The following is a 20965-nucleotide window of genomic DNA, read 5'->3' on the forward strand; positions in this document are numbered from 1 at the left end:
AGATGAGCTATATACCCACTCCCATCACGTTCTGTCCACTGATCCACCCTATAATTGCCTTGGCCTATCCTGCTGTCTCCTCTTCCCAGTGCCCAGACCTTGGCATGCTAGTCCTAGACAACTTAGCTGCTTGGCTTGACTTTTTCTGCTCCCCAAGCCAGCTCATCAGGCCGGGGAGGAAGGAGTTTGTACCCAGACAAGAGTGACAATTGTACCAAAAGTTGCTCTTCAACTTGAGCTCATATGAAGGCTCTGCATCACAGCCAGCTACCCCTCCTCCTCCTCACTCCATTCCCACAAGACTGTTAAACAGAATCCCTCCAAATCCCGCACTGATGAGCTCCCCTCCTCGGATGTGAATGCAGGGTTCCTGGGAACACCATCCAGTCACTAAGCTCTTTCTTCTCCATACTGTGAGGCATCAGCATTCACATCCCTGAGGTTGGGAGTTGCCCTTCTCTGGTTATTAGGAATTGTCAGCATAGTCCTCTCCATTTTCTCTCCCTCTTCCAACACCTTTGCTTTGATTCTCTTTTCTGCTTTCTCTGTTCTTCTAATAGTCTTTTTATATCTGTAATAGTCCAATATCTCAAACTGTGAACATTAGAACATTTCATTTAAAAAAAAACATGATTCAAGCTAGGGAAGTAAAAAACCTCATTGATTATATATTATCTTCTACCCAATAAACATTTTATCTGTGGCCATACTGAATAGTCTTAGAATATGCATTCTTATCTTCATCATGTGGTCTTGGGATACCTGGTCAACCTCATGCAAAAAAGCGAACTCAGACCCCCAGCTAACACCATGCAGAAAGGTCGAATCCAAATGGATTAAAGACCTTGATATCAGTCCTGAAACCATAAGGTATATAGAACAACATGTAGGTAAGATACTGCATGGCATTGAGACAAAAGGCATCTTCATGGAGAAAATAGCACTCTCCAAAGTGGAAGCAGAAATAAACTGATGGGACTATATTAATCTGAGAAGCTTCTGCACCTCAAAGGATTTAGTACCTAGAATACAAAAGTCACCAAAGAATAGGAAAAACTATTCACCCATCAGATAAGGGGCTAATATCTAAGATATACAAGTTACTGACAGAACTTAACAAGAGCATCTAACCCTATCAAAAATGGGGAGAATAGTTTCTAAAAGAAATACAAATGGGTAAAAGTTACATAAAAATGCTCCACGTCACTAATAATTATCAGGGAGATGCAAATCAAAACAACAATGAGGTACCATCTCATAGATCATAGAGACTGGCACATATAAAGAAAAAGAACAATCCATGCTGGGGAGAATATGGGGAGCAAGGAACTCTCATTCACTACTGGTGGGAAAGTCTTTAGTTCAGCCCTTATGAAAAACAATATGGAGATTCATCAAAGAACTGGAAATTGATCTCCCATATGATACAACTATACCACTTCTAGGGTTATACCCTAGGAACACAAAAATGCAATTCGAAAATGTCTTCCTATATTCATTGCAATGCTATTTACAATAGCCAGACTCTGAACATAACCAAGATGCCCTTCAACAGATGAATGGCTAAAGAAACTGTGGTACATATACACAATAGAATATTATGCAGCTGTCAGATGAAGTCATGAAATTCTACTATATGTGAATGTATATTCACATCTATTATGCTGAGTGAAGTAAGTCAAAGGAAGAGAGATAGACACAGACTAGTCTCATTCATATATGTGTTTTAAGAAAAATAAATGACATTATTTTAATAATGCCCAGAGACAATAGAGTTGAGGGCTAGAAGGACCAGCTCACGATATATAGCTCACCAGAAAGACTGGTAAGAGCAGTTAGAGAAATAACTACACTAACAACTATCATGACAATGTTAATAAGTTAGAGAAATAGAATGCCTGTTTCGAATACAGGCAGGGAGTGATGGTGGACAGAGATGGGAGGGGCATTGATGGTGGGAATTTTGCAATGCTTCACTGAAGGTGTTATTTTTATGACTGAAACCCAACTACAAACGTGTTTGTAATAATGGTGTTTAGATATAGTATAAAAATATAGCAACTATGTTGAACCTAAATATTTCATTTAACTAAGGAGTAGTATAAAACAACCTATCTACTCAAACACAGCTAAATATTAAAAAATGATAAGAATTCAGAGATGTGGGGCCGGAGAGATAGCACAGCGGTGTTTGTCTGGCAAGCAGCAGACCCAGGACCTAAGGTGGTTGGTTCAAATCCCGGTGTCCCATATGGTCTCCTGTGCCTGCCAGGAGCAATTTCTGAGCAGACAGCCAGGAGTAACCCCTGAGCACTGCTGGATGTGGCCCAAAAACAAAACAAAACAAAAGAATTCAGAGATGTCTTTGACCACTGAGGCATTAATATTGAACAATATATATTTTTTCTTATGTAACGACATCTTAATTCAAAAATATTTTACATTCTATTTGAAGCACTATGTTTTACAATATAAAAATTCACATTCCAGAGTATGGAGCCCCAAGTGTAGCATTATAACAAAATATGTACTATTAGTACATATTTCAGGATTATAACTTAAAATATTTAAGCATTTATAGCATTATAACTTAAAAATATGTACTATTTTGTTTGTGTTGTTTTGTGTTTGTTTTTGCTTTGTGCCACACGTGGGGTGTTCAGGGCTTACTTCTGGAACTACTCATCCTGGTGGAGACTGTGACACCATATGGGGTGCTAAGGATTGAACAAGGACCAGCAATCTCCTTACCTCCTATATTTCCCAGGTCCCAGAAATATTTATTTATATTAATTTTAAATTTTTTATGTAAAGTGAAAACTTTATAAAACCTGGGAAAGCAAATTGTATTAATGTTGGTTTGACTGAAATTCTGAATTATTCTGATATTGAGATTGATCTTACAGAAGTGAACATAATGTAAAATTCCATTTCATTACTGTTTCCTTGAAAGTTAAAATAAATGGTAAATAAACTCCCTAAGTACAGGATGCATCAATGAGCATACAGGCTGACTTTCCTCACTCAGGTGCTTTAATGATACTTTTCAGTGATAACTTTCAGAAAGGGGAACAATATACTGTATGGATGGCAAAGCAAGTGGGAACATGGTGGTAAGTATGAAACAATAAATTTTAAGTCAACCTGCATGAAAACTGTGCAAATCATTATATTGTTCAAAGTATGGCTGTTGAAATATTCAACCAGAAATAAAAACTGGGTACTCGAGGCTGGAGAGTAAGTACAACAAATAAAGCACTTGCTTTACTCATCTCTGACCCATTTGATCTCTGCCATCCCAAGACCCATCAGGAGTGCTCCCTGAGTTCACAGCCAGGAATAAATCCTGAGCACTGCTGGGTGTGGACCAAAAATAATTAAAAATACAACTTTGGGTCCTCACCTTCCTTCTTTCCACAGCCTTCCCTATCTAGAAGGGATCCAAAACTCTTGTTCTAGATCTCAAGCCTGCTTATGCAACCTCCAGGTAAAGTATCTAAAACTATCCCATACTACCTTCAAATTCCAGTTCTTGGAAGCAGTGTGTGTTCTTTTGCATGGAATTCTGCCTATGGAGCCAAGCCATATTTTCTTTTAATTAATACCAGGGTAAAAGGGGGTATGGGAAGATCCATGCATTCTGAACTTCTTGTTTTATGGCTCTACCAAAGCAATAGTAATCCAGGACCAAAGCAATAGTAATCCAGGACCCATATCATGTAACATTACTTTTATTTAAGAACAGACATCAAATATGGGGAAATATGTAAATTATCTGTCAAATATTATGTTTTTGGTAACTTCCTAGCCAGCATGGCTTCCAATTCCAGTCATGCACATGTTCTTGGCTTGGAAAAAGAAACAAAGACGATGAAGATGAAAAAATATCTAAGGGATCAATCCACTTAATCAGTTTGAAAGGCCTCCTGTGGTATCTTGCTTTCATTCTGGAGAGAAGAAAATATGTAGTGTTAGAAGAATCAGCAATCTGAAATTCACTCCCAGGACACTCAGCCTCTACTTGCTTGGCCTTTCCTGAAGGCCAAGAGACAAATCTCTTTAAGACGGTAGACTCCCAGATCTCACCTTAAACACAAGGAAATTATGAGCAGCGTTTTCAAAGTTCCATTGATTTTCTTGAAGGCACCTGGAATAGACAAGAATGTATATTCTCCCTTAGTACTGCAATGCTGACCATGTAATACTGCATCCGTGACATTCTTTGGCCTGTAACCATGGGCCAGTATGAGCACAACGTGCCATGGCAAAGAAAGAACTAGTGAAAACCCAAACTTCTCTCATTAGTATTCTTAAACACAAAATTAAAAGAAATATAAAAATCTTGTATTATATGTTAAATATATATATTTATCAACATGTTTACTATATATAGTATAAATGTTGATAAAAATGTTTAAGTAGAAAACAAAAATAATTAAAGAATGTCCTACAATTTTACTGAATTATGCACATAAGATGCTTTAAAGTGTACAATTCAGTGCTCTTTAGTATATTAATATAATTTATATTTTAGTATAATTATATCATATATTTGCTTCTGTAAGCATTGGGCCTCCTCTTTATTTTACAGAACTCTCTCACATTTCTCTAAGAAAGCTATTTTACTTAAAAAGTATTGTTCTACTTTCAGGACTGAATAATTATACTTTACTATATAGACATAAAATTTGTATATTCATCAATTAAAGGACATTTAGATTGGCCCCATATTTTGAATTTTATAGGTAATGCTATAATGAATACTCCTACACAAGTTTTTGAGTGAACATATATTCATTTCTCTTGGTATATGCTAAAAGTGGAATCATTGGGTCATATGTAAACTACATAGTAAACATTTCATCAAACTGCCAAGATGTTTTCTAAACTTGAGTTTACTATCTGTAATATATGAGATATTTTATTTCTCTACATCCTCTTCTAGTTTATTCATTAAAGCTATCTTAGTGTATGTGAAGTGGTATCACATCATTGTTTATACCTGCATTTTCTTAAGGACTAATGCTGTTTAACATGTTTTTTTTTTATGAAATCCTTAGTCATTTTTATATAGAGTAGTATATATTCAAATAATTCCTCCATTTTAAAATTGAGTTGTCTTTTAGTTGCTGAACTATAAGACTTATTTAGATATTCTGCATAGTGGATCATATAAGATACATTTGCAAATGTTTTCTTCTGTGGGTTGTATTTTCACTTTGTTGACAGTACTCTTTGGAAAATTAAAAATGTTTAATTTTTTCTTAAATATGGTCTGGCCTTTGAAGCTTATGATTTAGTCATTATAAATAGCAATAATTTTAACCTTTCTTCACCTGAAGATGAAAGAATAGACCTGCAGTTGAAAGTCACTGATAAACAGAAAGCTGAAGTGCAACTCAAGATTGTGAGCAAATACAATTATGTTTTCTAAATTTTTATAGTTGTAAATCTTATGTTAGATCTTTGATCCATTTTTGAGTCAGCATTTGTACACGATATGCAATAAAAGCTAAAATTATTTTGTTTTTTTGCATATATATATATCTTGATAGTCTAGAACAATTTACTAAAATACTAGTTTTCTTTATTAATTTTAGCATATCATTAAAATCAATTGACTATAACTGTTGCTGTTTAAACTGGATTCTAAATTCTACTTTTCCCTGTGTGTATATTCAAATGAACACTATTAATGATTATAGTGTCTCTATAGTATTTAATTTCTCTTTACCCCAATAGTCCTAGAGCCTGCATTAGGGATTACCATGGTCACACCTGGTGGTGCTGGAGAACCATATGGCTACAGAGATAGAATTGGGGTTTAACATACAAGATATTGATCTATTACTTCAAGGTATCTTCCTAGCCCATGCCATGTAATAAGCTTTGCAATTGTGAAAACTAGGAATTCCAGAACCTTCTAATATATTTCCTTTTAAGATTTTACTTATTCTGAGTCTATCATACATCCATGTTAATCATATAATCCGCACCTTATCATATTTATGGTAAATAGCCAAGATTTTGCTAGGAATTTTAAGACTCTGTAGATTGTTTTAGGGAGTAATACCATAAAATAATAATTATTAACATGTATATATTAATGTTTATATATGTCCTTTAATTTCTGTCTGTATTAATTTATTCTAACAATATCTTCGATATATAAAATACTATATTTTATACTTGTTTAGTTTTGTTTTTTTTCTAAGTATGTATATATTCTTTCTGATGCTATTATAAATGAAGTTTTTTGGTTTTGGGGCCACACCTGACTGTGCTTAGGGGTCACTGCTGACAGTGCTTGGTAAATTATACAATGCCAGAAATTGAACCTAGATTGGCTGCATGCAGGGCAAGAACATTATCCACTGTAACTATCCTTCTAGTTTGGGGCCACAGCCAGCTGTTCTCAAGGTTTACTCCTGACTCTCTGCCCATGGATCATTCCTGTCAGTGCTTGTGAGACCATAGGCAGAGTCAGGTTCTAACTCAGGTTAGCTAGAAGCAAGGCAAGTGTCTTACCTGCTGTTTTATCTCTCTAGCCCCTTATAATGGGTTTTTAACTAATTTCACTTAGGTTGCTCATTATAATTATATCCATAAAATACAAATGGTTTTTATACACTAAAATGTTTTAATATCCAAAAGTATTGTTGAGTCGGTTTATTCAGAATTTTTCAAACACGTGATCATGTCAATTGGGCAATATATTGCTTTTAAAATTCTTTTTTATAAATGACAAGAAAATGGTATTTTTAGCCTAGTAAATGCTTTATATAAGGATACTTATTTATACCTTTTTATTTCAATTAATTCCCTAACTCTACTAGGCTCCTTCCTTTTGATCACACTGTACATCCAGAACTCACTTGTGAGACCATTGGAGGTTCATTCCAGACTGGGTGGAGAAATTCTTCACCATCTCTTGCTGCTCCTTGGAGAGAGTAATCAAAAAACTGGCGAATGGGGTAGGAAATGCAGACTGGACTTCATTGATAGTGGCAGTCCTCACGAAAAGCTCATCATTAACTATGCACATGCTGGATGAAAAACAGGATTTCAGACGACTGAACATATAGACAATATCATATTCTCAACCATCCTGCCACTCAGAAACCAGATTCTTTCCATATGTCTAGAACAGGGGTCTCAAACTGGCGGCCCGCAAATGGCCCTCCGTACATTTTGTGGCCCTGCCCTAGAGGAATCTTTTTTTGTTTTATTTTGTTTTAGTTGTTTGGGTCACACCCCCCCCCCCCCAATGTTCAAGGCTTACTACTGACTTTGCACTCAAGGATCACCCTGACTTTGCCTCCTGCAGCCCCCAGGTAAATTGAGTTTGAGACCTCTGGTCTAGAATATGTCACCTGTTTCTTCCTCTACCATAATTTCATCTTTGCAATAACTGTCTAATAGATTTACTTGATATATAGCTTTATATGGGTTTACTGTGTAAAACACCCCAGGGGAGAGGACAGTTTAATTCTCATTTTTCCAGAATTCACAAAGAGGTCTGATGATAACCAATGCGACACACCTAGCCATTACTGAAATCAGGAAGACAATCCAATGTTCTGATTTCAGACCTCATATTCTTAATCACTGGGCTAGGAAGGTCCTTAAATCAACCTGTTGGCTCTCCACAATGTTGACAAAACCCACTGGACTAATCTTCACATTCCACATCGCTGGTTAAAGTTGATGATAAGGGTGCTCATACATACAACACAGTGCTCACCTGGAATTACTGGCAGGGACAGTAATGAAGGTCCGGGTGAAGGCATGAACAAAACTCTGATTTTGGTCTTTCACTTCAACACAAACAATAAAGGAAATCCTATTAAGGGTCATAGTTTTACATGCTCACAATTTCCAGTCAGGGTCTTATTTTCTACTCATGATGAAGAGAACATATGTTCTCTGGGACTGTGGATGCTAGTAATGTGTCATGCTACAATGGAACAATCTGTTCCCAGAAAAAGTACTGTGCCAGGTCCTTTGACAACCACTTTTCAAGTGTGTTATTTTTTTCATAACTGTCCGAGAGGTTTGCATTATCAGTCCCATTTTACAAGTGAGGAGACTGAGAGGTTAAGCGACTGGCCCATGCCCGTAGGGTGAGAATATGGGGTGAGAGCCATCAACCACTATAGTTTTTGTTCCCAATACCCCAGCTTTTTGGGATATACAAACACAGATACAGGTCAGATCAGTATACTTTGGGGGCAGAGTGAGGTGGGAGAACACAGATGGAAGGGAAGGAAAAGAAAGGGGATGAGGAAATTTGGGAGAGTTCTGAGAGGGAAGCCAGTTAGGAGGAGGGAACAGTGGATGATTTGGGGTTACAGCACCATACACTCACCCTCCTTGAACATTCCTTGGACAGAGAAGCATAACATAGTTTCCTGAAAGGGAAGTGTCAAGGCACTCAGTCAGCAAATAAACAACCTATGCACTTATGGGTTTCAGGACCTGACTTTGAAAGAATAGGCAGATGCTTACCGTTTGCACCCATAAATCTAACAGGAAAGAACTGGTATGGTGCTGAGTTTGAGGTAACATGCACAGTGTGTGTAAAATGTCACTTTTTGTATGCTTCAGTAGTTGAATTTGGTTATCTGTGAGGGGAAGAGATGCAATCAACTATCAGGGCTGCCACACCTTAGAACCTGTGATTGACCCTTCAATGCCCCCTTTATCTATCTAATCTTCTCCATCACACACTTACTGGAATCCTTGAGTATCTTCATATTCCTGTTTTCCTTAAAGTACTTAGATAAGCTGATTCTAGGGAAAAAAATAAGAACAGGAGGAAGTAGCTATTGTGCGCATATTTTAGGAATTGTCTCGTTTCTTCTGTGTCCTGTATCTTCTGAGGATTCATGTGATTCATTAACAGAGTAGGAGCTGCATTACTCACGGATTGTTGGGATCGAAAGGAATGGACAGAGAGAAGTATGCCTCCTCATGGTAAACACCAAGGAGATTCTGTCGGTTTTCACTGTCATAAATCATGTAATACCTGTAGAAAAACAAAACAGCTGAGCAGAGTGGCAGGCCCTAAGTGAGACTTGAAAATATCTGTAATTGGGGCCAGAGAGATAGCATAGAGGTAAGGCAAACGCCTTTCATGCAGAAGGTCATTGGTTCGAATCCAGCCATCCCAGGAGCCTGCCAGGAGCGATTTCTGAGCATGGAGCCAGGAGTAACCCCTGAGCGCTGCCAGGTGTGACCCAAAAACCAAAAAAAAAAAAAAAAGGGAAAGAAAGAAAAGAAAATATCTGTAATAAGAACAGACCTATGCTTCAGAGGCCTAGTCTCTGAGTGTTGAGACACTTCCCTTACCTCATAGTTCCCAGTGTACTTACTGTTGAAGGAATTGCAGTACATACTCTTCCATCGTCCTGGGTCCTTTACATTCACTCTGGATTTCAAAGAAAATAAATTATATATTTGATGCAATTTCATATTATGCCACAAAGATGGTTTTAGTCCTCACCTCACTGTGCTTTGTTACATGTGGAATTTTAGTATCAACAACTGGTTGGTGTAATTCCTGGTCATCCTGGGGGAAAAAAGTCAGCAGTAGATGCTCAGGAGGTGTGCTTTTATTCAGATAACATATTTATGTTTTTAGAGGAACTCATATCACTTAAAATGGATAATATTTTGATAGTCATACAACACCCAAAGGACTAGAGAACATGAAAGTTAGTAAGAGACAATAATGAACACAGACACTTATGGAGGCTGTCAATGTTAGTAAGAGACAATGATGAACATAGACACTTACCAGTTTCAGCAACATAGGGAATAAACGCATCACAGCTCTATCCAAAACAGAAAGTAGATTGAAATGATTGATCAGAATTCCAGATTTTCTCCAACAAATCTCTATTCCTTCTTTCATTCTTAAGAGCACCTACATATGTTTACCTGGCTTACTTTTCCACAAGTTACAGTATATTGAGCAAATGATCAAGAGCATTCTCCATCTCTCTTCCTCTTGCCATGTTCCCACTAAAGGTTCTAGAGAAATTAGAGTATGGGATGGGAACCCAGGACTCCAATTCCTCATATGGTGTCAAACATTCTGTTAGGACCAGGACAGTCTTATTGTGGAGTAAGAGTATTTTATCATCTCCCTTGATCACCAACTTTTCTCATGATGGCCCTGTCACCTGTGCTTTGCTCCAAATTTGATCTTGGTCTAAGAAATTAAATCTCTCTTGGGATAACTTAGGATCTTCTGAAGGGTGAGGAAAGGTAATATAGCATGTGGATGGAGTGATATCAGAGTACCTGAGACACCTGTTCTTATTGGGGGGGGGAGGGAAGAACCAGCTGTGCTCTGGGATTGGCTGTATTCAAGACAAGAGTCTTACTCCCTGTGTTCTTCTTCTGGCCCCCAGTTGTTATCTTCAGTCTCCACTAACCTTTGCTTTCCACTCTTGAGTTTGGAAGCCCTCTGCTCACTGACAGTTTTCTACTTGGTCCATCAACTAAGGTATACCTTACATCATGGAGACCCCACTTCTTGGATTAGGGCAAGAGGAAGAAATATCCTGACAGTTATTCAGGGCTTTGCATCTGGTATGACACAAGTAAACCCCATGTCAGTCTAGTATTGGAAGGGGGACCATCTTGGAGCAAGGATAAGAGGTCCCCTAAGAGAACAGGGAAGTGAAACCCCATGTCAACAAAGAATAGGAATTATTCCATTTTGGAAAATCCTTCTCAGACCAGAGCATCAGCATGTATGAAGATAGGTAACGTCTAAGGCAAAGAGAGGGATCGCTACTTCCTGGAGAATACTTTTCAGAGCAAAGACTATAGCAGGCTATGTGCAGAGTGAAGAAACAGACTACAGACTAGGAATTAAGTAGGTTGATCATGGAAGGAAATTCTTTATAGGGAAGGACACAGAAAATAGGGTAGGACTGTGGGGCTATGGGACTTCCAGAGGACAAAGCTCATAGCTTTGTACATTCAGCCATTTTCAGGGGACAATTCAGTCTTCCAGTGAACAAAGTTCTCAATAAGCATGGCAGGATAATGCTGACCTTTTGTAGGAAGATTTGTTTTTGAAAGTTTTACAGAAGGGGTTCCCTATGAGCCGAAGAGCTTCAATCTTCAGTGTTTTCATCTTGCTCACTTCCCACAATGACGTCAGCTAAAAATATGAGAAAATAACAATCACAGGGAAAGAGATACTTGAGCACTTAAACACGTACACTTTGAAAATTCTTCTCAGACTCAGCTACCTTAGGGTACCTTTTGTCTTCACTCTAATGGCACTGTCCTTCTACTCCTACACACACACACACACACACACACACACACATATACACACGTACACACACATAACACAAAGTCAATCTTACTCTGACCTGGTTTCTTTATCTTACTTTATTGTGGGAGAGGTCCAGGACCTTGATTGTAGGAACCTTCTGTACAATGTCTGACAGACCATCAAGTTGGTAGAGTTTGTTATTGCACAAGTTCAAGGACAAAAGCTTTGTGGAAAAAGTGTGAAGAGTAATGGTTACTATATAGATATTGATAAATAAATCTGCCCTCTGACCCATTTGTACAAACTCCTACCATTGTACCAGCACTGAATATAAGATCTTACATTGGGGAATTTTTTTTCTATAATCTCCAGCATAGCAGACATGCAGTATCTTCTATTCAAGAATATATCTATGTCATGGTTCATCAAATCTTCAGGAAGCAAAGAGGAGAAAATCAGATGTCTGGGAGTGGCCCAAGGTGAACAACAGGCTTTCCCATACATAACCATCCCTATGTTTCCCTTATAGGCAGATAGATACTTTTGCCCTCACTTGTTCTAGAATTTCTTTTTTAAAATAAATATCTTTAAGCACCATGATTATGAGCATGTTTGTAGTTGGGTTTTAGTTATTAAAAATCACCCCCCCTTCACCAATGCAATGCTCCCACCACCAATGCCCTCCATCTCCCTCCTCCCTCACCCCTTGTCTGTATTCAAGATAGGCATATAATTACTTCTGTTATCTATACCTGAGTCAAAGCGGAGCCTCTCCAGGTCAAGAGATCTCTTGGAAATATCATACCTTCTGTTCAGGGTCAGCTGCAGAGAGTGAATAAGCACTGAGGTTGTAGTGGTGAGGACATAAGTGTATGTGAAAGAGGATGTGTAGGGTTCTGAAATGTGACTTGAATGTACATTACCTCTAGCTGCATCATTTCTTCTGGCGCCAATTTATTCTGCACAGAGTCGGGTCCATAAGATTGATTGACACAGATATTTATCTGGAAGAAGTGAGGATAAGAAACAGAACTCAATTTTCAAATACACTCAGCTCCTTGTCTTCCCAAATAATGCTCACCTTTTGGTTTTTGTTATCAAAAATCTTACAGTTGACTTCTTTCAATGCACAGGCAGTGACAGAATTCTGGACAAAGAATCGAGCCATATTTTTAAAGTAGTGAAACTGTAAGAAAGATAAGCAACCATAATTTTGGAGGGAAGTCTTCATGCTCAGCATATTACTCTTCCCAAAATTAATAGATCCATTAATAATTTGCTCTTACATCCACTGATTTAAAGGGTACACTGCACTGTTTCTGAATGGAATCCAGAAGCCAGATCTTCTCATACCTTCTCCCATTGGGAATCTAATTGTGAAAAGAAAAATATGTGATAGATAAGAGAACACAGAGTTAACAATATTCTTTTCCAATCTTGTACTGTGCTTGAAAGAATCTCTAAAGAATAGATCACTGGGGATCAAGCAAGAAGCCAACCCAGGTTCAATTCTCAGCATCCCATATGGTCCCACAACCACCAGGAGTAATTCCTTAGTGCAGAGCCAGGAATAACCACTGAGCATAACTGGGTGTGACTCAAAAACCAAACAAACAAAAAAAAAGAATTGATCACTAACATTATTTCCTAGTTGTGGCCAGTTATGGAATCCTAAGTACCCATTTTGCTACTTTCAAAGTTCTCCTCAAAATTATCCTTCTAAGCCTACGGTAATAATCGGACTTCCTTCAATCAAATTATGGGTGACTCTGCCTAGTAAATGCCCTACATACATCTTAAGCAAGATCCCCAGAGACAGCCTGACCCCTATCTACCACCTATAACATAAGCCTAATTGAGGCATCATGTGTAAAATTATTCCTTAGCAGTAGTGTCCACTTTTGCTTTTAAACAGTATACCCCATTCTACACACAGATAGAAGCCCACATACCTTTTATGTAGCTTCTCCAAGTTTCCCCTTAAATAAACAAGACTATTAACTTAAGAAATAGAGATTACAATCTGCTTGCAAAAAAGTCCCTAATATGTTTATATAAGACCAACATTATTTTTGTTTTGCAAATTCTGTTTTTCAGCATACTCACTGTAACACTGAACCATTCTTCTGGGGTTTCATCTTCTGAGTTCTCCATCTCTTCTATCGTTGGAAGTTTTTCAACTTTCCTTACACTAGTCTTGTCTTTTTTTTCATACTGATAATTCACTCTCTTCTTGCTTCTGATAAGAAATGGAGTTCCAAAGCATGGGAGGCAAAAAGTGATGGACAGTGGTCACAAATGCCAAAACAGTGTCTTGTAGTGCATGTCTCTCTCATATCTGAACTACATTTAGGAATGCTCAACTATAACACCATTTCTTTCTTCAGTTTTCCACTAGGAAAAGAAAATTAAGACTGTGGAAACTGAGAGATCTGCATATTCCTAGAATTAATCATTGCAAACCTAAGTAAGTTAACTAGTCACTTACTATTTTAGTTGGGAGTCCTCTTGGACACCCCCTCATATTCAGGATGCCATGCCCTTTCTAGAGATGCAAAAGCTTATACTTACCTATGTTGACCACAGGAAGAAAAACTGTTTTTTTCATCACGGTTATCTGGAAAAGAACTATCTCTCTTTATTCTTTGAGTATAGCTTCCACCATCATTGTTTTCTGAAACGAGGAATAAAATTGTAATTTTGAAGATCTACCATTGGTTTGGTTTACATACCATGCACATCTTAAGCTAATACCCTGATTAGAACAAGCCAAACGCCAACATGCCAAAGGGACTGATCACACAAACTCTGGAACTCCTCTGCCTGTTCATAGAGTGCCTTATCTGACAGATTGCAGTATCAGGGGAAACACTTGGTAAGGAATGTGGGAACAAGATGATGGGGAATAATACATGCAAAGGGAATTAAGAAGAGAATAAAAAGGTGATTACTATGTGTCTGGTGACTTGGCCTGGTGGTGTGGCCCTGACAATCCATTGCTGGTGCTATGTCCAGCAGTACTTAGTCTTAAGTACTTAGTACTTAGTCCAGGGCCATACAGAAATACTGAATTGGGGGAATAAGGTGACAGGAATGGAAATCAAAGCCTTGAACATACAAGAGATACACTTCACCACTTTGAACTCTCCCCAGCCTCTTTTTTGAAGCATTTCTCAACACTCTAACAGTCACAGCAGTACTGGGATGCAACTCATTTCACATTCTCCAAAATCAAACAGCCAATATATTGATTCGACTAAAAATCTGCAAGTTGCATATATTTTGACAAAACAGTACATGCTTTCACATAAAGTAGCACTGGTGTTAAAAGTCTTCTAAATTTCCCCAACCCAGCCTTGTAAACCAACAGTACTCTGAAATATCCAGCAATATATTTTAGTTCCGGGCTATGCGCTCAGAAATCCTCCTGGTTTGGGGGACCATATGGGACGCTGGGGTATCGAACTGTGGTCTGTCCTACGTCAGCCATGTGCAAGGCAAATGCCCTACTGCTGCACCACTGTGATGGCCCCTCAAACTCTATTTCTCTTTTACACTGACCCAATGTAACTTTACAGTATGTTTGGATATTATAATATAATATCCAAGAATCTGTTCCTCAACCATCTTTAAATGTAACTGTAAGTCAAATCAGTTTAATTTCCCTTTATTCTCATCTTTACTAACCATTAAGGTAAAAACATTCACCTTCACCTTAGAAATTAAGTGCTTAGCCTGTGATTAGGTCTTAACATCCTCCCCACTTTAATGTCAATGGTAAGACAACACACCCATTTGTGGTTTACATATCTATTTAAATAACTTTAAAAAAGACTCCTAGCTGCCAAAACCTCCAGATATGCTGATTTGGTATGATTTGGAGACAACCCTCATCCTCTGTCTCTGTACTTCCAGAAGTTCTGGAAACCATGCTACTGCTATTGCCATATGAGCTCATCAGTCCAACTCCACAGATCCTCAAAGTTGTGTAACTGCACAGCCACTTATGCAGACCCACAATAGCCCCACAATTTTAATACTGATTTCCCAGTATATTGATACTAAATTACATGTGAAAGTATAACAAAAGAAAAGTAAGTTCAACAAACAAAACCAACAGAGCACTAAACTACCAATATATAGCTTAGTTGATCTTTAGACAATGACATAAAGACCGCATTGTGAGATATGACAATTTTCACAAATTTTCTTTTTTTGTTTTTTTTTGGGGGGGCACACCCGTTTGATGCTCAGGGGTTACTCCTGGCTAAGCATCCAGAAATTGACCCTGGCTTGGGGGGACCATATGGGATGCCGGGGGATCAAACTGCGGTCCTTCCTTGGCTAGCGCTTGCAAGGCAGACACCTTACCTCTAGCGCCACCTCTCCGGCCACACAAATTTTCTTTTATTGAAGTTTTTTTTTTTTTGATAATTCCATTACTATTTAGTTGTACCAAGTAATATTAAGTAAATTATTCATACCCACCAAATGGCAGGCTTTAGGAAGTTTGGGAAACTGGTGACAATAGTGAAAGGAATGCTACACTGGTTGTGGTATTGGTGTTGGAATATTGTATGCCAGAAATGACTGTATTATGAATAACTTTGTAAACCATGAGATAGAAAATAAATTTAATTAAAATGATAAAATAACTTAAGAAATTAAGCAACCCTCCTCAAATCTTAATGCTGTGAGGGAAATAATTTTCCTGATAGTCCCTAATAGCAAATTCTTTGTCCACCAATGCATTGACTTCAAAGTCATTTCATTCCAGGTGATCACAGGTGATTACTTATTTAACTATTTTAGTATGTCCCATAGAATACCAATATTTTATCATCTACTTTTAAATATTGATATCATAAACATAAAATATTTTATTAAATATATTACATAGTTTAAAGATATATGTGAGACCCAGAATATCAGGACTGGATATTTTACTAGTAGGGAAAGGTCACTCATACTCTGTAACTCATAATAAAACAGGTCTGATGGGCTGGAGTGATAGCACAGTGGTAGGGCATTTGCCTAGTATGCTGCCGATCCAAGACAGACAGTGGCTCAAATATCGGCATCCCATATAGTCCCCTGTGCCTGCCAGGAGCGATTTCTGAGTGTAAAGCCAGAATAACCCGAGTGCCATCGGGTGTGACCCAAAAACAAACAGGTCTGATGCCTATCTTGCACATAGGTCATAAATTCTAAAAACTCAATTATGCTTCTACATAAAAACTATATACATCTTCCATCTAATGCCACTGACCATGAACATGGCTCCTACATTCAGTTTACACTATATCACTTTTTGAGAACTCTAGTTGAAAGTTAGCTCTAATACAATCACGTTTTTCATGCATTCACATTTTTTCAGTCTTGATTTTTGTCTTTCCATTCTCTGAGGTACAGCAACGTATGAATGTCTCAGTGTTGTAATAGTAGGAAAATAAAGCATTTTTGTAGTATATTTAACAGAATCAATTTTTTATTATATGATTTTATTTACCATTAAATGCATTTGTCACAATTATTTTGTGTAGTAATATTGTACAGATAAATTTGTTATTTCTAATTATTTCCCACAATTTCTCTTGAATTTTATATCGATAAAGCAACTATTCTAAGTTTTAAACTTTAAAATTTAATTAATATATGTCTTTAACTTACTGCACTGCCTAGAAGATCCAATAAAATGTTGGAAAAAAAGTGTTTCTATGGATGTGCCATCTTTGCCTCTTATAAAAATAGAATGCTTTTAATGTTTCACTATTTTGTATGGTACTGCACTTTCATTTTGCTCTTCATTTTGCTCTTTTGCTTATTAAAGGAATCAGGCTGACATTTACTTACAGACCACAACTTTGGTGGTGGGAATTCCCCTGATTCAATGCCAATATGTACCTAAAATATTGCTGTGAAAGATTTATTTTCCACTTTGGTCAAAATAAAAATTATTATAAAAAATAATAAATCAATACAGTAAAGTATCAGGTTATAATATCTCTATACAAAAACTAGTGGCATTTGTGTACAAATAAGGATCAATAGAAAAAGAAATTAATGAAATAATTTTCTTCAAAACTGTGTCCACAAACATCAGATTACTAGGAATCAACAAGGTAAGTGAAACACTAATAGAATGAAAACTATAAATTACTGATACAAGAAATAGAAGACATAGAGAAATAGAAAGGTATTTCCCACTCATGGATAGGAAGAATCTACAATGCTAAAATGACAGTACCCAAAGTACTATACAGATTAAATGCAATATCCACTAAAGTTCCAATGATGTTTTTCAAAGATATGGAACAGGCTCAACTAAAATTTGTATGAAATAAAAAAGCTTTCCGAATAGGTACAGCAATTCAGATGGGATAAATAATGGGAGGCATTAAATCTCCCAACTCTGAACTATACAATAAAGCTATAATAATAAAAAATTGCATTACACTGGAGTAAAGATAATCTGCAGACAAATAAAACAGAATTTATAATTTTAAGTTAAACTCCCATATTTATGAGACAGCTCATCTATGCAAAGATATAAGTATATAAAATGGAGTAAAGGAAATCTTTTCAAAAGTATTGGGGAACCTGGATAGCCACATTTAAAAATAATCTTAAATAAGAACCATATTGTTCACAAAAGTAAACTGAAAGTAGATTAAATATCTTGGAAGTAGACCAGAATCCATAAAATAAATTTAAGAAAACATTGGCAGAACTGTACAAAATTGGCTGCAGAGAAATCTTCAACAAGATCACCACAGTGGTAAAGACAACAAAAACAAAGTAAACAAATGGAACTACAACAAATTGATAAGATTCCACATAGCAGAAGAAAGTCAAGTTAAAACCAAAAGAAAAAAAACACTTGACTGAATGAGGTAAACATTTGCACACATATAACAGGCTGACGTCCAAGATGTATAAAGCACTCATAAAATTCAACACCAAAAAAAATTCAACTGCCTCATCCAGAATGGAAGGAAGGGAGGAACAATTTCCCAAAGAAGACATATTGATGGTCTATAGGCACATGAAAAAGTGGTCATCATCACTCATGATTAGAGAAATGCAAATAAATACAATAATGAAATGCCATCTCATACGATAATGGGACATACAAAAAACACAAAGCAGTGTCTGTGGAAATGTGATGGGAAAGGACCCTTTACCCACTGTTGGTGGGAATGCCATCTGAGTCAGCCTCTATAGAATGCAATACAGAGATTTCCCCCCCCCCAAAAAAATAAAATTCTTATATAACCCAGTGATACTATTTCATTGTATCTATCCACAAAACACAAAAACATCAAGTAAAAGAGCTATATGTACCCATATGTCCATTGCTGCTCATCCCTGTAAGTTGGATCTTGCTTTCCAATTGAGGAACATTTATTTTTCTATACGTTTTCCTAATGACTTTTGCTTTTGAACTTATTTGCCATAATGGTAGCAGATACTTATAAAATGGGGATGTCTGTAAAAAACTAAATTGGGGGGGGGTTGGAGTGGTGGCGTGGGTAGTAGGGTGTTTGCCTTGCATGAGCTAACCTAGGACAGACCACAGTTCGATTCCCTGGTGTCCCATATGTTCCCCCAAGCCAGGGATGATTTCTGAGTGCAAATCCAGGAGTAACCCCTGAGCATTACTGGGTGTGGCCCCCAAACCAAAATAATAATAATAAAATAATAATAATAATAACAAACTAAATTGGAAAGTTTGGTTCAAGAAAGAGTAATAAAATAAAAAAATCATAACAATAATTACTGAATTAGATGAATGGATTCTATTATTAGTAAACATATAGTAACTTTTCTTAATGAAATTGCAATGTAATAGAAGAGATTTTGCTTGACCATGGTTTCCTAAAATGTTTTATGAAGAACAGTAGCAATTTAATTGATCTACAGGTACATTTTGTTTCCATATAAGTTTAATCTATTTGCTATAGACTGAATACTTATATCCCAACATAATATCCAATATGCTTGTATTTTAGGTGGAGCTTTTGTAAAGTTATTGTGAAAGAAACCTTCATTAGTGGATTAAGTCCATTATAAAAGAGACCTCAGAAATATCCCTTTTCAATTACTTTTATTCATTCATAGAAGAAAGTATTTGTAAAACACTAAGCAGGCCTTTACCAGACACTTGCCCTACTGGTGATTTGACTTTGGACTTCCTAATGTCTAGAACTGTGAAAAATAATTTTTTTTCACTTTTTTTTTGGGGGGGGGGGCACACCCTGTGACACTCAGGGGTTACTCCTGGCTATGCGCTCAGAAGTTGCTCCTGGCTTCTTGGGGGACCATATGGGACGCCGGGGGATCGAACCGCGGTCCGTCCTAGGCTAGCGCAGGCAAGGCAGGCACCTTACCTCCAGCGCCACCGCCCGGCCCCTGAAAAATAATTTTTTACTGTTCAAAACTATACAGCCCCATGGTGTTCTATAACATTAGATTAAAATAAAATAAATGACACTACCGTCTCCTTTTTAAATCTAATATGCACATCTAAAAATACTGCACTATCTAAAATATACATACTATATAATAAATATACCAATAAAATACATATGATTTGAAAATATTATAATGTCTAAATTATTTTACCTTCATCTTTGGATTTCCTATACTTCTTCTTTGGTGGAAAAAATTCTTCTTTACAGTCATCAGACATTGTGTTTTATGACAAACCTGGGAGTTCTGAAATGAGAAAAAGTAAAAATTGTATTATTTTAAAAAACCACATTATTCGGGGAGATAACATGTTCAAGTTCCCAAACCAACCACTGGCAATTCAAGGCCATGAATATTGCTGAAAATAGCTGAAATACTGGGTTCTCTTGAGTGTAGTTCTGGTGTTCTCAGCAGCTTCAGGTTGAGGTTCAAGTATAGCGTAGCCTAAGGAACACTGAAAATGTTAGCTTACAACACAAGACTGCGTATTACCTGGAATAGCCCATGAGGCCATAAGAACTTCTGGGAAGATATGAAACAATATATCACAAATTATAATATTATTGTCTACAAAAATATTTAAATACCATTCAAATTAAACCCTGATGTTTTGCTAATTTTATTATTTTAGTACCATCTTTATGATTTTACTCAAATGAAGGTATTGCCTTAATGTTTTCTTAAATACTTTCACTATCTTTTTCCACTTCAAATAAAGAGGGTAGGAATTTAAACTTGCATAGGCACCTTGGAAACAGTATAAAACTTCCTCAGTGTTTTTTTTTTGATATATTTCTTTTTCTTTTGATATTTTAAACATTTCATTTAACTTTTTTTTAAATAAAACCTTTATTTAAGCACCATAATTACAAGCATGTAGTTGAGTTTCAGTCATAAACAGAACACCCCCTTCACTAGTTCTTAAATGACTGTATTTTGTGCCCCGAGAAATTTCAGGAGTCGCAGTAGCCATTCCCAGCACAGATGTCCCCAAGCAGTATAGCAATTGTCCGTAGGACAGCATTATGAGGCCAGCAACAAACAGCGCTATGGCACCAGGGGCTTGCTTCAACAGCAGTTCGGCACCACAGCTTCTCTGTGGCAGTCCACAAGGCCTCCTTGGAACAGCAACAGGGCCTAAAATGCCTCCCTGACAGAAAAGCCGTTCCATTTCCCAGTCACAGGGCCTCCTCA

The 20965-nt window shown here is 37.0% G+C and overlaps 1 protein-coding gene across 1 annotated transcript; it reads right to left on the minus strand.

Annotated features, from left to right (window-relative positions):
* Positions 1-390: 390 nt before the first annotated feature.
* Positions 391-19991, minus strand: LOC125998904 (nuclear RNA export factor 2-like). Its single transcript, XM_049766935.1, has 20 exons — positions 19925-19991; positions 13871-13973; positions 13406-13538; positions 12586-12669; positions 12381-12485; positions 12223-12303; positions 12052-12121; positions 11642-11730; positions 11415-11522; positions 11070-11179; positions 9800-9836; positions 9375-9430; positions 8927-9028; positions 8735-8793; positions 8509-8624; positions 8369-8411; positions 7745-7817; positions 6876-7046; positions 4087-4147; positions 391-594 (listed from the first exon to the last, which is right to left on the minus strand). The coding sequence occupies exons 1-20, from the start codon at positions 19989-19991 to the stop codon at positions 391-393; spliced, it is 1872 nt and encodes a 623-aa protein (XP_049622892.1).
* Between the last annotated feature and the right edge of the window lie 974 nt (positions 19992-20965).

The sequence above is a fragment of the Suncus etruscus genome, chromosome X (assembly GCF_024139225.1).
Source record: "Suncus etruscus isolate mSunEtr1 chromosome X, mSunEtr1.pri.cur, whole genome shotgun sequence".
Taxonomy (NCBI): Eukaryota; Metazoa; Chordata; class Mammalia; order Eulipotyphla; family Soricidae; genus Suncus; species Suncus etruscus.

Excerpts from the sequence above, each read along its gene's own strand:
- LOC125998904 (XM_049766935.1), bottom strand. The coding sequence starts at position 19,991 with ATGTCTGATGACTGTAAAGAAGAATTTTTTCCACCAAAGAAGAAGTAT. Across the intron at positions 9,431-9,799 it reads TCCCTATGTTGCTGAAACTG|AGTGAATGTAAAGGACCCAG; the intron begins GTAAGTGTCTAT and ends TTTGAAATCCAG. Across the intron at positions 7,047-7,744 it reads GTCCCTGCCAGTAATTCCAG|CATGTGCATAGTTAATGATG; the intron begins GTGAGCACTGTG and ends TTTTTCATCCAG.